General features: G+C 38.6%; 1 protein-coding gene across 3 annotated transcripts in view; it reads right to left on the bottom strand.

The window, feature by feature from the left end:
• COPS4 (COP9 signalosome subunit 4) overlaps window positions 1-16,484 on the bottom strand; it is a 40,892-nt gene that overhangs the window by 3,371 nt on the left and 21,037 nt on the right. For 2 of the 3 annotated variants that reach the window (XM_031664570.1, XM_031664569.1), the window contains 5 exons: window positions 15,849-16,002; window positions 15,522-15,672; window positions 9,892-10,062; window positions 6,585-6,700; window positions 4,335-4,419 (listed from right to left, as the gene is read on the bottom strand). In XM_031664570.1, coding sequence (XP_031520430.1) covers window positions 4,335-4,419; window positions 6,585-6,700; window positions 9,892-10,062; window positions 15,522-15,672; window positions 15,849-16,002 — 677 coding nt within the window. The remainder of the gene's footprint in view (window positions 1-4,334; window positions 4,420-6,584; window positions 6,701-9,891; window positions 10,063-15,521; window positions 15,673-15,848; window positions 16,003-16,484) is intronic. The other variant, XM_031664571.1, reaches the window with a different exon arrangement.

The following is a 16,484-nucleotide window of genomic DNA, read 5'->3' as shown; positions in this document are numbered from 1 at the left end:
ATAAATTTGTTTATTACCATATTGTTGCAGATCAGTGGAACCAAATAGAGTACAGAAATAGACCCAAACATATATGTGGAACCTAATCAGATATGTCAAAGATCACAATTTAATCAGAAAGGATGTTTTATTTAATAAATGATACTTGGATAATTGGCTATTCACCTAGAAAAAAACAACTAGACCATAATCTAAAATTATCCACAAAAATGAACTGTAGATGGATTAAATTTCTAAATGTAAAACTATAATACTAGAAAACTTTAGGAAAACGCTAGTTTTATTCCAAGGTAGAAGAGACTTTCTTAATCAATACAGTAAATTAAAAAGCCATAAAATAAAACATTGACCTATTTGAGTGCAAAAAACTTTAAAAATGTGTTTATGTTATGCCTTGTCTTCCAGAAGAAAACCTGACATAATTCGGCCGGGTGCAGTGCAGTGGCTCATGCCTGTAATCCCAGCACTTTGGGAGGCTGAGGTGGGTGGATCACCTGAGGTCGGGAGTTCAAGACCAGGCTGACCAACATAGAGAAACCCCATCTCTACTAAAAATACAAAATTAGCTGGGCATGGTGGTGCATGGGCGTGGTGGTGCGTGCCTGCAGTTCCAACTACTTGGGAGGCTGAGGCAGGAGAATCGCTTGGACCCGGGAGGTGGAGGTTACAGTGAACCGAAATTGAGCCACTGTACTCCAGCCTAGGCAACAAGAGCGAAACTCTGTCTCAAAAAGAAAAAGAAAAAGAAAACCTGACAGAATGGAAAAAAATATTTGTGACACATATTACAGATAAAATTATCAGCCAGGCGCAGTGGCTCACGCCTGTAATCCCGGCACTTTGGGAGGCCGAGGCGGGCGGATCACGAAGTCAGGAGATCAAGACCAGTATATCCTGGCCAACATGGTGAAACCCCGTCTCTACTAAAATACAAAAAATTAGCTGGGTATGGTGGTATGTGCCCATAGTCCCAGCTATTCAGGAGGCTGAGGCAGGGGAATCCTTTGAACCTGAGAGGCGGAGGTTGGAGTGAGCCGAGACTGTGCCACTGCACTCCAGTCTTGCAACGGAGCAAGACTCCATCTCAAAACAGAAAGGAAAAAAAAAAAAAAAAGCCAGGCACAGTAGCTCATACCTATAATCCTAGCACTTTGGGAGGCTGAGGCAGGAGGATCACTTGAGGCCAGGAGCTCAAGACCAGCCTGGGCAATACCACAAGACCCCATCTCAAGAAGAAAAACAACTAGCCAGGTGCAGTGGTGTACACCTGTAGTCCTAGCTACTAGAGAGGCTGAAGCAGGAGGACAGCTTGAGCCCAGGAGTTTGAGGCAACAGTGAGCTATGATCATACCACTGCACCTCAGCCTGGGCAACAGAGCAAGACCTTACCTCTTTAAAAAAAAAAAAAAAAAATCATTATAACAAAAGCTACAGCAAATTGATACTGGAAGGCCAGAAGGAGAGTTGTGAGGGAAGGGAGGAAACAGACAAGTAACATTAATGCACAGAAGGGGAAATGCTATATTACTCATCATATGCTGTGTTTGTTTATTCAACACTTATTTCTCATTTACAATGTGCCAGACACTGGAACAGATGTTGGATGTACCATGGAAAATAAGACAGACTTAATACTTATCACCAGGAAGCTTAGCTTGGAAACAGAAACAGACATTTAGACAAAGAGTTATACAACTGAAAATAACTAAGATTAATGCTAGGAAGAAATTCAGGCTGACATGAGAACATATAATTTAAAGCCATATCTAATCTGGAGAGCCAGGAAAATCATTACTGATTAAGGATATTCAAATTGAGACAGGGGACAAAGAGAAGATGGCTGGAAAGGGGTGAATATTTCAGAATGTTTGATGGGGGAAGAATTTGCAATGCTGAAAAAAATAAAAAGAAGACTTATGCAAGAGAAAGCTAGAAAGGACCAGGACCAGCTTTGGGGAGACTTTGTATAACTTTGTTCTACAAGCAATGGGGAAGACATTCATTAGAGCGTAAACAAAAGAATAACATGATTTAACCATTTGTTTATTTCTTTTTTATGTTTGCATTTTTTAAAAGAAAATAATCATTCCAGATGTACTAGGGAACGGGACTAGAAAGGAGCAATTGTAGATACGAGAAAGAAAGAGGTTATTTCTCAACACCTGGAGAGGTTATAATAGTAGGGTTCAGAACAGGTTGGTGATAGTAAGAAATGAAGAAAAGGACCCGGTTCAATGGCTCACACTTGTAGTCCCCAGCACGTCAGAGATTTAGGAGGTTGAGGCAGGAGGATGGTTTGAGCCCAAGGATAAGGAATATTGGAGAAAGCTAACAATGCAGTTTTGGGATGGCTGGTTGGTTAGTCGTGGGGGACACATAAGAAGGGAAGATAATAAATTCAGTTTTTGATATGTTAATGCTAAGATGCCGAAGCAATCAGGTAGAAACACCTGAGTAGTAAACTAGAACCATGGGGCTAGGACTTAGAAGATTCACCCTAGAAAGGTAAATGTAGGCATTGTCTACACAGAGACAGTAACTGAATCAAAAGAAATAGATGAGATTATCCATGGAAATTCAGTAGCATAAGTGGGGAACGGTCTAGGATTAAGTCCTAAGTAACTAGTATTTAAATTTAAAGGTACTACAGATTCTACAAAGATGACTATGAAGGATAGCTGGAGATATAAGAGGAAAAGTAGAATCGGATGGAAGAGATGACAAAAGTCAATGCTGTGGTGGTGGGGAGAAGGTTCAAAAAGTAGTGAGAGATCAACATTATTTGATATGTTGAAAAGTCAAGATGAGATTTGGAAGATATAAGGATTTTCATTAAAATGGGGAGTCCTGAGGATGTGTAAATATTGATGGAAAGAAGCCAGTAGAAAAAAGGATAAAACCAGACAAAAGTAACTGCTAACCTCAGGTTCCTAAACCAGTGTTTTTTGGTGGGAGGGGAGACGGAAAGGATCAGAGAAAAGGTCCAAAGCCCGAGTGGAAGAACCAGACAGGGTGACAGGAACCATTCGCAGTAAAACACGAAGGAAGAAAAAGATTCACATCTACATCTAAAATTAAAGTGTTTCTACATCTGATAAAGAAGTTAAAATATCAAATTGAATCAGAGAAAAAATTAAAAAACTAAAAAAAAAAAATCAAAATACTTCATACTGATGGCTTTTTTCCCCTCTGAAATGGGAAACAAGATTTTCTACTGAGAGTAAATGGAGAGAAAAGTCAGAAATTTAAGAAAAACCAAAACTGAAATAGCCATTGCAAAGTAGGAAAAGGAGTGGACTAGAGAAATGTACCATGAATCCTATGTAGTGCTGAGGACCTGTGACCTTGACTTTAGAGAAGTATCAGCCTGTCTGATGCCTGACTCTCCTCCAGCACAAAAAACATTATGCTAACTGGAAGAAAACAGAAGAGTCAATGGACCAGAAACTCCAACAAGGTCAAGGAAGAACTGAACTGGGAGTAACGGAGACAGACCACAGACCACTAGAGAAACAAGAAAAAGGTTATGGCCAGAGTGAGATATTTCAAATAAAAATTTTACAAGTCGAACAGTTCTGGGTACAGTAAGGTCCAGGGTATAAATGAGGTGGGAATAAGGAGCTGAGAAGGTATTAGACAATGAAAAAGTCAAGGGATCCACTTACCTGTCTGCCTCCATTAGTTTAATGAGCTGCTGAATAGGAAATGCAACTGTCATTTCCATATGCCTGATACATGCCTGCTATGTGGTCAATAAATATTTGATGCATAAATGAATGAACTGATACAACAATTTGAGTTTCAAATTTTTCCTTAACATAGAAAATCCTGCAGTAAGTACGTTCATGAATATAATTTTTTTTTTTTTTTTTTTTTTTTTTTTTGAGACAGAGTCTCGCTTTGTCACCCAGGTTGGAGTGTAGTGCTGCAATTTTGGCTCATTGCAACCTCTGCCTCCTGGGTTCAAGCAATTCTCCTGCCTCAGCCTCCTGAGTAGCTGGGACTACAGGTGCCTGCCACCACACCTGGCTAATTTTTATATTTTTAGTAGAGACAGGGTTTCACCGTGTTGGCCAGGCTGATCTCAAACTCCTGACCTCAAGTAATCCGCCTGTCTCGGCCTCCCAAAGTGCTGGGATTACAGGCATGAGCTACCATGCCCAGCCTCATGAATATAACTTCTTAAAAATTATTTTAAATTATTTCTTTGGGAAATAAGCTCATTCTAGTAATAAGATTCTGAGTCAAAGGAAACTGTCCAGCATGTTTTAATCATAAATATAACAACAGTTCACTGCTATTTCATTATGACAGAAATACACAAAACCTCTTACTTTCAAAATGAACTATTCCATCAATCTGGTCAATAAATCCATTCATACGTCCTTCTGTTATCATTTGAGATGCTATCTTTTCCGCCTATTGGGGGAAAAAAAAAACTCTCTGAAACTTTATCATATCTTTTAGTTATTCACATATGATAAGAGAACTGAAAGCTTCTGGTTTAACTACCATCACTAAACTTTACATATATGTTAATCTGTCACTAGAAGAGTAAATCCTGTAAATCTGGCTATTTCCCAGTTCTTGCTGTGCATAAGCCATTATTTTAAGTTAACTGGGATCTGTTTTTCTTGTGAGATTTTGGACAAGAATATAACTTTACCATTTTCTCTTCTGCTCAAAAGCAAACTATCAATTTTTCTTCTTACTGGGATCCACATCTCAAAAAAACCCAAACAAACTAGTTTTTCTTATTTTATTTCAATTTCCACAGTATTTGCTACCCCAGAAACTCTCTAAAAATTGAAAGGTAGATGGTGAAATTCCAATATAAATTGAAAGGGTTTAAAAGACAATTAAAAGAAAGCAAAAATTCTGCTACCTAATTCCTGAAGACATACTTAATGTTTACTGTGCATAAGCAAACTGGATTGTGACCTGGTCATTTATTAATTTTGACCATCTTCACAATCAATCCTATCAGTCCTGAATAGACTATGACTAGCATTTATTGTTAAAAATATATTCACCTCCAATAGTCTCAGCAAGAGATCATACCTTAAAGCCTCAAGAAGAAAGTCTCTTTTAATGGTAACTTAAACCTTGACTCCCAAATTGTTCTTCCTTTACTGTGTATTGAATGTATACAAGTAAAGGAATTGTTAGAAAATTCTAATTAAAAGTTCATTGCCAGGCCAGGCACAATGGCTCATGCCTGTAATCCCAGCACTTTGGGAGGCCGAGGTAGGAGGATCACTTGGGACCAGGAGTTCAAGACTAGCCTGGGCAACACAGCAAGACCCTGTTTCTTTAAAAAAAAAAAAAAAAAAAAAAAAAGGCTGGGCGTGGTGACTCACACTTGCAATCTCAGCACTTTGGGAGGCTGAGGCTGGTGGATCACAACGTCAGAAATCTGAGATCAGCCTGGCCAACACAGTGAAACCCCATCTCTACTAAAAATACAAAAATTAGCTAGGTGTGGTGGTGTAATCTCAGCTACTCAGGAGGCTTAGGTAAGAGAATTGCCTGAACCTGGGAGGCAGAGGTTGCAGTGAACCGAGATTACACCACTACACTCCAGCCTGGGCAACAGAGCTAGAGCCCGTCTTGGGGGAAAACAAACAAACAAAAACATTAGCCAGGCGTGGTGATGCATAATTGTAGTACCAGCTACTTGGGAGTCTGAGGCAGGAAGATTGCTTGAACCCACGAGTCTGAAGCAGCAGTAAGCTATGATCGTGCCACTGCACTCCAGCCTGGGTGACAGAGCAAGAGCCTGTCTCTAAAAATAAACAAAAAAAAAACCAAATAAACAGACAAAAAATTTCACTGCCAGAGAAAAAGGGATGTGACCCATAACTGCATGACTTTAAGGTTTACAAATTAGCTAAAAGTAAGGTTGATTGCTTAATTTTATTTAAAATCAAGAGAATATTTTGTAAATGATACCTGCAATACTCTCTAAATGTCATTGGTACTTTGTCGGAATTTATATATAATCAACCAAAACTTAAAACAAACAATAAAATTACACTCCCTAGGAAGTCAGTCAATTTCTTAAGTTAAATCCAAGCATAGAAGCTACAACAGAATAGCCTGGAGCATTACCATATCATTCTCTCAAAAAGATGAAATATTTAAACTTTGAGTCAATCTAGGCCACAAAAAAGTAAGGCATGTATCAAAATCTTAGTCAGCAGTCAAAAACCACTATAAAGTAGATTTAAACAGACACCAAACAAAGACATTCTCAGAAAATGGGTGTCATAACCTGAAACTCCTGAAAGATTTCTATTCTAGGTCACTTGATCACAAAACACAATTTAAAACACCAAAAACACTAAGAGAATTCCACTAAACACACTAGGCCTACTTTAACTTCTAAAGAATTTATTTACATTTACTTGTGGCTTTTAGGTGTAATTCTGTTGTTGTTTCCAACATTTATCTTGTTGGAAGATAACAAATGTTGTTTCCAACATGTATTTTCTTGTTGTTTCCAACATTTATTTTATTTTCTCATTATTTTAATGGTTTCACCTCTTAACTGTTTTTAAAATGTATTGGAATCAAGAAGATACCTTAGCTGCAGGGATCTCTAAAAGAGCTCCAAGTTCTTCAAAGGTAATATTATTATATAATTTGCTTGCAGACAACAAATTGTGTTCAATAACAGCTCTGTCCAAGATGCTGGAACCTTAAACATAAATAAGACAGTTACAAGTTTGAAACCAGTTTTATACTCTAAAAAGATGCATCATTTTTTCTGAAAATTTCCAGGCATGTAATAACTCTGATCAAATTTAATTTCTCTGATCAAAATTTTAAAAGTAGCCAATATATGATGTAGTTTCATTAATGTACAATTAAATAAAAATAACACTTAGCAAATGAATGATTGGCAAGTAATTATTAAGTAAATAGATCTAATGCTTTGGATTTGGAATCTTGCTTCTTTAGGCTATCAAATTCATTAACTTTTTTTTTTGAGACAGAATTTCATTCTGTTGCCCAGACTGGAGTGCAGTGGCACAATCTCTGCTCACTGCAACCTCTGTCTCCCAGGTTCAAGCAATTCTCATGCCTAAATCTCCTGAGTAGCTAGGACTACAGGTGTGCACCACCACACCTGGCTAATTTTTTGTATTTTTAGTAGGGACGAGGTTTCATCATGTTGGCCAGGCAGGTCTCACCTGGCCTCAAGTGATGCTCCCACCTGGGCCTCCCAATGTGCTGTGATTACAGGCATTAGTTATGGCGCCTGGCCCATTAACTTTTCTTTCTACAAGCATAAACTTTTACTAGCAAGCAGCAGCACAACAATTATGCAACCTGTTCTGCAAGCTTCATAAAGTGATCTCTATTCTTGTGGGCACTCCACGAGCATCAAACCAAGGCAAATGTGAGAAATATCCAGATCCAGACCCAGGACCAGGCTGAGGGATCAGGCATAGAATCCTCTTTTCAGTGAGGTCATACAGTATCTGATAATGTTCTGGACCCAAGGTCCTACTTTGAATGTGATTAGACCACTGGGCTCACCCCATGCTTACATATTTCTGCTGAACATTTAACTACTGTAATGAGTGCAGGGGACAAAATATACTTGGAGACTTCAAGGGAAGTATTCTGAGAACCCCTGTTTCTTACAGTGCCTCACCTTCTCCTTTTCCAGAATTCCACCCGCGATCTGCTAGTTTTTCACTTAACTCCTATCTCCCAGATTACCGTGCTGGTTCCTCCTCCTTTTTCTTCTCTCAAATATTAGAGGGCTTAATTTTGCACCTTCTTCTCTTTTTATCCTACCATCAAAATGCTGATAATGATCAGACACATATCTGTAATCTAAATCTCCCTTTTGAATTCAGACTTATACAGCCAACTACCTAAATATCCAATCCATTAATTTTATAAATATCTCAAATTTAATACCTCCAAAAAAGCAGGCAGGTGCAGTGGCTTACCCCTATAATCCCAGCACTTTGGGAAGCCAAGACGGGAGGACTACTTGAGCCCAGGAGTTCAAGACCAGCCTGGGCAACATGGAGACACCCTGCCTCTACAAAAAAATTTAAAAATTAGCAAGGTGTGGAGGTACATGCCTAAGCTTCTGGGGAGGTGGAGGTAGGTGGAAGGATCATTTGAGCCCAAGAGGTTGAGGCTGCAGTGAGCTATGGCATCATGCCAGCCCCAGCCTCGGCAAAAGAGTGAGTCCCTGTCTCAAAAAGTAAAAAAAAAAAAAAAGGACTGCTTAGCCAGGCACAGTGGCTCATGTCTGTAATCCCAGTGCTTTGGAAGGCTGAGGTGGGAGAACTGTTTGAGGCCAGGAGTTCAAGACTAGCCTGGGCAACATAGTGAGACCCTAACTCTACAAAAAATTAAAACATTAACCGGGCATGGTGGTGGGCACCTGCAGTCCCAATTACTTTGTTTTAGGCTGCAGTGAGCCATGATTGCCCCAGTGCACTCTAACCTGGACAACAGAGCACAACTATAACTAACAAAAGAAAAAAGAAAAACTTCTCTCCTCAGTCTGTTCTTCTCCCAGTCTATCCCATGTCAAAAAGTAGTACAGCAGGCAGAGGGGAGGCAAGAATAAGGAGTTATTGTTTAATAGGTACAGAGTTTTAGTTTGGGAAAATGTAAAAGTTCTGGAGATGGATGTCGGTGATGGTTGCACAACAATGTGAAAGTACTTAATGCCACAGAACTGCACATGTTAAAATGGTGATTTTTATGTTATATATATTTTATCACAATTTTTTTTAACAACGTCATACACTGTCACTGAAACTGGAGTGCCATGGGGCAATCACGGCTCACTGTAACTTTGACCTCCTGGGCTCAACCAATCCTCCCACCTCAGCCTCCCAAGTAGCTAGAACCACAGGCATGTACCACCATCCCTAGCTGTTTTTCTTTACATTTTGTAGAGATAAGGCCTCACTATGTTGCACAGGTTGGTCTGAAACTCCCAGGCTCAAGTGATCCTCCCGCCTTAGCCTCCCAAAGTGCTGGGATTACAGGCATGAGCCACCATGCCCAGCCATAATATATATATTTTTAAGCAGTACAGCAGTATACCCAGTTAAAAGGACTGTATCGCTGGGCACTGTGGCTCACGCCTGTAATCTCATCACTTTGGGAGGCTGAGGCAGGCGAATCACCTGAGGTCGGGAGTTCGAGATCAGCCTGAGCAACATGGAGAAACTCCATCTCTACTAAAATTACAAAATTAGCCGGGTGTGGTGGCGCATGCCTGTAATCCCAGCTACTTGGGAGGCCGAGGTAGGGGAATCACTAGAACCCAGGAGGCAGAGGTTGTGGTAAACCGAGATTGCGCCATTGCACTCCAGCCTGGGCAACAAGAGTAAAACTCTCTCTCAAAAAAAATAAAAAATAGGCCAGGCGTGGTGGCTCACGCCTGTAATCCCAGCACTTTGGGAGGCCAAGGTGGGTGGATCATGAGGTCAGGAGATTGAGACCATCCTGGCTAACATGGTGAAACCCCGTCTCTACTAAAAATATGAAAAAATTAGCCGGGCATGGTGGCAGGTGTAGTCCCAGCTACTCAGGAGGCTGAGGCAGGAGAACGGTATGAATCCAGGAGGCGAAGCTTACAGTGAGCCAAGATTACGTCACCTGGCCACTGCACTACTCTAGCCTGGGAGACAGAGCAAGACTCCATCTCAAAATAAAATAAAAAAAAAAATTTTTTTTAATTTAAAAAATAAAAATAAAAAAATAAAAATAATTCCTCTTTTTTTATGAGGAGGTGTTATATAGAATTATTATTAAAAGACAGCAAGATGCTTCTAATTTAACATGATGTTCACTAGTCTGTACCTAAACACTGACTACCATATACACATAAGCCATGATCATTACCATCAGCTGTAGTTGCTTTTTGGTGAGGCATCAGCATGGCGGCAAATTCTTGAAGCTGATTTCCTCTGATGATCCTATCTAGGTACATTTTCTCTAGGATCCCATAGGCAGCAAGTTGCTGGCACCTTTCATCCTTAAAAAGAGTAGCTAGCATCCGAGAACGCTGCTGTCCTAAGAGAAATAAATGAGCATCAAATTTCACAATGTTATTTTCACAATGTTTCTTTAGGGAAAAAAAAAATCTATCTTATGACCTCATTTTTGTCTACTAAATATACAGCCAGTACTCATTATTCATGGTAATCATGGTCTGCAGTCACTGACGACACTGAATTATCAAGTACTAAACTGCTGCTCCTATGGGAATAAAGGTTAGGTTCCTGTGAGCATCTGGTCACAACATTTTCATCAAGGAATTAATCTGTAACCTTGTTTTATGTGTGTTTCTGTTTAGAGACATCCTATTTAATATATATATATTGTTGATTCATTAACATTGAACTCATGGCCAACACTATAAATCACACCTAAATGAAGCTATCTAACACACGTATTTTCTCCATAGGGCACTTAAGACCACTCCCCAGAGAGCACTATGGCTGCGTGCCATTGTAAACAGCAAAATCACTGAAAACAGAACAAAAGTGTGAAAAACATGATCTTAAACAGACCATGAAAAGGATATTTGTGGCCGGGCGCGGTGGCTCAAGCCTGTAATCCTAGCACTTTGGGAGGCCGAGACGGGCGGATCACGAGGTCAGGAGATCGAGACCATCCTGGCTAACACGGTGAAACCCCGTCTCTACTAAAAAATACAAAAAACTAGCCGGGCGAGGTGGCTGGCGCCTGTAGTCCCAGCTACTTGGGAGGCTGAGGCAGGAGAATAGCGTAAACCCGGGAGGCGGAGCTTGCAGTGAGCTGAGATCCGGCCACTGCACTCCAGTCTGGGCGACAGAGCGAGACTCCGTCTCAAAAAAAAAAAAAAGAAAAGGATATTTGTGTACGGTATAAAAGTAAAAAAACAAGCAGGGAATCTACATGTTCAACCTCAGGTGGAAACATGCCAGGACATTCAAATGTTTTGCCACCCTGCACATGTCTGCAAATGACAGTGGAAGTGCTGCAAGTATTGACTTTGGGGTTATGAATAAATTTTAGCAAGGAGGATAATTCAGAAACATGGAATCCACAGATAAAGAAGAGCAACTATATAGTCATACATGAAGAATTTCAGGCCAAAATGTTACAAGCGGTTGGAAGAACAGGTGATTTCTATTTTCCTTTTCTTATTTGTACTTCTACAATAAACATTCATTATTTCATTAATAAAAAAATTTATGAAAGGTGAAAAAATATTTATCTGATAGGGAGACTTAATATTCATAATTTCAATTTATATTTTCAAGGAACTTTAGTGACAACTGATAACATTAAAAAAATCAAACTCACGAAAATGATCCTATCAACAACCTTTTTCTTTTTAAATATATTTCTAGTTCTTTATACCAAAAGAGCCTAACCACAATGACACCCAGAAGCAATGAGCATATCTAATGTCCAAATCTTGGTAGCCCATTAAAAAGAACTAGGGATCCTTGAAAAATAGCTGATTTCAAGTCTGAGGCAGGCAAAATACAAGATAAATCCAAGTCACCTTTTTCTGCTAATTCGCAGGGAAGTATTCAAAGGTTAATGGGGCCATGTCAAAAAGACATAACTGGCCAGGCACAGTGGCTCATGCCTATAATCCCAGCACTTTGAGAGACCAAGATGGAGGGATTGCTTGAGGCCAGACTACCCTAGCCAACATTAGCAAGACCTCATCTCCATTAAAAAAAAAACAAAAGAAGGCATAACCTAGTCATGTTTGAGGAACAATTTGAACATCAAAAAGAGTAACAATTGTTAATTGATTGTCATACGCTGAATAAATAAAAAGCTGTGTCAAATATACAAGAATGTTCATAGCAGTACTATTCCTAGCAGCCAATAAGAAATTAGGATAAATGAATTGTGGTATAGTCATACAATGAAATACTATATAACAAGGAAAATGAAGAAAGTACAAATACACATAGCCATGGATAAACTTCATAAAATTGAGCAAAAGAAGAATGAATACACTATATGATTTCATTTATATAAAAAAAAATAAGAAGGCTAATATATACTAGTGATTATTCTTGTAGGGTTAGGAGTTGGGGCTAGTGATTTGAAGAAAGCATAAAGAAGGCGGAGTGTTGGTAACATCTTGTTTCTTGTTCTGGATGCTTGTTACATGGAGGTGTTCAGCTTGTGAAAATTCATCAAGCTGTATACTTTTCATATGTGTACTTTTCCTGTGTGCATATCATACTAACAGAAAATAAGCAGAAAAAAAGTACAAAGTAAAAAGTTCAAAATAAAAGTAAAAAAAGGAAGAAAAAAGTTCATGCAGAAGAATAGAATGAGCAAATCACCATTTTGTAACATACAATGTAATGAATGACCCAAGCAAGCATTATTACTATTATTATTTTTTTTAATTTTTTGAGACGGAGTTTCGCTCTTGTTGCCCTGGCTGGAGTGCAATGCCGCGATCTCGGCTCACTGCAACCTCCGCCTCCCGGGTTGAAGTGATCCTCCTGCCTCAGCCTCCCGAGTAGCTGGGATTACAGGCATGTACCACCACGCCCAGCTAATTTTGTATTTTTAGTAGAAACGAGGTTTCTCCATGTTGGTCAGGCTGGTCTCAAACTCACAACCTCAGGTGATCCGCCCACCTCGGCCTCCCAAAGTGCTGGGATTACAGGCGTGAGCCACCGCCCCCGGCCCCAAGCAGGGATTCTTAATGGATGCTAACTTATTATGTAAAAGGAAGTAGAAAACAGAATTTTTAATGTCATATAATGCAAAAAGCTTATTGATATGGTTTCAGATTCCACATTGCAACTAATCTGTAAGAAACTATACCATCTGTCAAGCATAGTATCAAAGAATATCCACAATTACCTGAAAATGAGATTAAAATGTGCTTGTCTTTTCCAGCTACACATCTGTGTGAGGCTGAATTTTCTTCATATACTTTAACTAAAATAACCTATTCAAACGGAGTGAATGCGGAAGTGCCTATAAGAATTGAGCTGTTTCGGTCAGGCGCGGTGGCTCACACCTGTACTCCCAGCACTTTGGGAGGCCAAGGCGGGCGGATCACAAGGTCAGGAGATCGAGACCATCCTGGCTAATATGGTGAAACCCAGTCTCTCCTAAAAAATACAAAAAATTAGCCAGGCGCGGTGGCGGGCAGCTGTAGTCCCAGCTACTCGGGAGGCTGAGGCAGGAGAATGGCATGAACCCAGGAGGCTGAGCTTGCAGTGAGCCAAGATTGCGCCACTGCACTCCAGCCTGGGCATCAGAGCCAGACTCTGTCTGGAAAAAAAAAATTTTTTTAAATGCAAAACAATTCCATTCCCAGTAACATTTTTTGCTTAGAAAAATATAATTGTTTTTCATAAAAGTATGTCATTTATGTTTACATGTAAAGGGTCTATTATTGCTACTTTAAAATAAATTAATAAATTATCTTAAATTACTCATTTAATTTCTAATAATCAGTAGATAGAATCTACATAAACAAGAGCTTTTGGGTTCTCAATACTTTTTCAGAGTGTAAAGGGGTCCTGACACCAAGAAATTTGAGAACCTAAAGTACTGAAAGAAAACATGGAGGGATTTAAAATGACATATAATTTCAGAGTAGGGAAGACTTTTCTAAGCAAGTCAACAAAACTTAGAAGCCATTAAAGAAAGATTAATAAATGTAATTAAGTAAACATTAAAAGGTTCTGCATGGGAAAAATGTCATAAACAAAACCAAAAAGATGACAAGTTAGGAAAAATTTTAATTTTCCTTTATATCTAAAGAGCTTTCACAAGTCACCAAGAAAGGACAAACAACTCAAAAAATGGCCAATCAACATAAATGTATAATTCACTTAATAAAGAAATACAGATTTTTCAACAATGTTTTTAAACATACAAAAAATGCTCAAGAGCTTTTGTAAATACAAATTAAAATTAAAGTGAGATATGGTTTTTCATCTACCGGATCAGAAAAGATAAAAGAATGTGGTAATATCTGTGTAAGAAATCAGGTGCTCATGAATATTTTTGTTTAGAGTGTAATAGTACAGGGCAATGTGTAACGTCTATCAAAAATTCAAAAGTATGTACCTTTGAATCCAGAAAGTTAACCTATACATATACATGTGCATAATCACTATAGTGTTGTGATTGACTAAATGAATTATGATAAAGCCAGACAACAGAAAATCAAAAAGAATGAGTTATATGTACTGACATGTAAAGATCACAATGATGTATACAGTTACAATAAAAAGGCAAGTTGCAAAAGTGTGTATATGCTACCATTTGTATTGAAAGAAATGTAAGAAACCAGTAAAAGTTCTTTAGAAAAAGAAGCAGTACCATGTTCATGTACTGCCTTTTCAATAACAAAAAATAAAATAAATAAGATTACTAGTCTATAAAGAATAAAATGGGATGGGTGTGGTGGCTCACACCTGTAATCTCAGCACTTTGGGAAGCCAAGGCAGGTGGATCACATGAGCCCAGGAGCTCAAGACCAGACTGGGCAACATGGAGAAACCCCATCTCTAGAAAAATACAAAAAATTTAGCCAGGCATGGTGGTGTGCACCTGTAGTCCCAGCTACTTGGGAGGCTGAGGTGGGAGGATCACTTGAGCCCAGGAGGTTGAGGCTGCAGTGAGTAGTGACTGCGCCACTGCACTCCAGCCTGGGTGATAGAGTGATTTAAGAAAAGCTATGGTTTAGAATTAGCATTTCCTCTTAACACTCATTCTACTTCATAAGTGATTTACATGCTATAATTCAGTAAAAAGAACAAACAATATTTGTTACATGTATTGAAGAAAAGGATGTCAGGTCTAAAACTGAGGCTTGAAGGTTAAAAAAAAAAATCAAAAGCAGTGTATTAATTATCATTTCATCAATCTACAGATTTTAATTTTTGTTTCACTCTGCACAATTCTCACTTAATTAAGTTGATATCCACTTCTTTAGTGAAATTTTAGAACTTTACATTATCTCTTTTAACTATTCTTTTTTTTTTTTTTTTTTGAGACGGAGTCTTGCTCTGTCACCCGCGGTGAAGTGCAGGGGCGCGATCTCAGCTCACTGCAAGCTCCACCTCCTGGATTCACACCATTCTCCTGCCTCAGTCTCCTGAGTAGCTGGGACTACAGGCGCCCGCCACCATGCCCGGCTAATTTTTTGTATTTTTAGTAGAGACGGGGTTTCACTGTGTTAGCCAGGCTGGTCTCAATCTCCTGACCTCGTGATCCGTTACAGGTGTGAGCCACCGCACCCAGCCCTCTTTTAACTATTCTTAACACATATGCATAATAGACTGATATGAGCATATTAAATTATTTTAACAAATCATTTTATTTCTGTTTTTGTTTAAACACTTAAACTACATTTACCATAATTGTATTACGAAGACATCCCTTTGAAGAATAGTTCCTTGCTAAATTTTCCAACAGTAACCAACCTAAAGTTATTAAGCAAAGATAACTGTTCATTTAAGTATAAATTATTACATGTTTACCTGCTGATGCTAAGATCGTACAGTGCAAAGCATGTTTTAAGGCCTCTAGTCTTTCACTTTCGTGGACTATTGTCTTGTAAGAGAGTTCATTGTACCTTTGTGCAGCTTCAATGAATTTTCTTCTATAATCAAGAACACGTGCATAGCATACCTACAGAAGGAAAATGTTTCAATTAGGCAACAAATTAAAAAGCGAGAGTTGAAAAAAAAAAAAAAAACAGAGAAACAATTTCTAATATTTAAGAGCATCTATCAGATGTTCTGGAATATCTTAGTATGTCACAATTCTCCAATACAAAATTAATTCCAAATCAACTTATCTGTTACCTTATAATGTATCTGTAATTGTTCATTGGTTGATTCATTCTGAAGCAACGATGCTCTATTTATGTAAGCCTCCGCCTGGACTGGATCATCATCCTCCAGATATAGCCTAGCAATCTTCAAGTAAGTCTCCAGTTTATAATCTACATTGTACTGTCTAGGATGTAACAGAAAAACACATAATGACTCAATATTTTGTCAAGAAAATTTTAGGAATAATAGAAGATATGTTGTTTTCTCCTCATATATATTCTGGTACCATAAGGGAATCAAACATTTTACTGCATTACACAAAAACTAAAAAGTTTTATTGAATTTTTATTATCATTAATCACATTATATCTTAGCTGCTTTTAATCCTCAATCTCACAAGCTAAAAGCTAAAGAACAACTGCTCAGTTTAGGGGTATATCATATATGACTAGTGGGACAACCTTCCTAGAAAATAATTGGGAAATATGCTCTCCAACCATCCTTTGAATCCTTTAAAATGCATACACCCTTAACCCACCATACATTTACCTTTAGAAAATAAATCCTAAGGCCAGGTGTGGCGGTTCATGCCTGTATTTCCAACACATTGGGAGGCCTAGGTGGGTGGATCACCTGACGTCAGGAGTTCGAGACCACCCTGACCAA

This window comes from Papio anubis, chromosome 3 (genome assembly GCF_008728515.1).
Source record: "Papio anubis isolate 15944 chromosome 3, Panubis1.0, whole genome shotgun sequence".
Classification (NCBI taxonomy): domain Eukaryota; kingdom Metazoa; phylum Chordata; class Mammalia; order Primates; family Cercopithecidae; genus Papio; species Papio anubis.
This window is presented reverse-complemented; position numbering and strand designations above follow the sequence as displayed.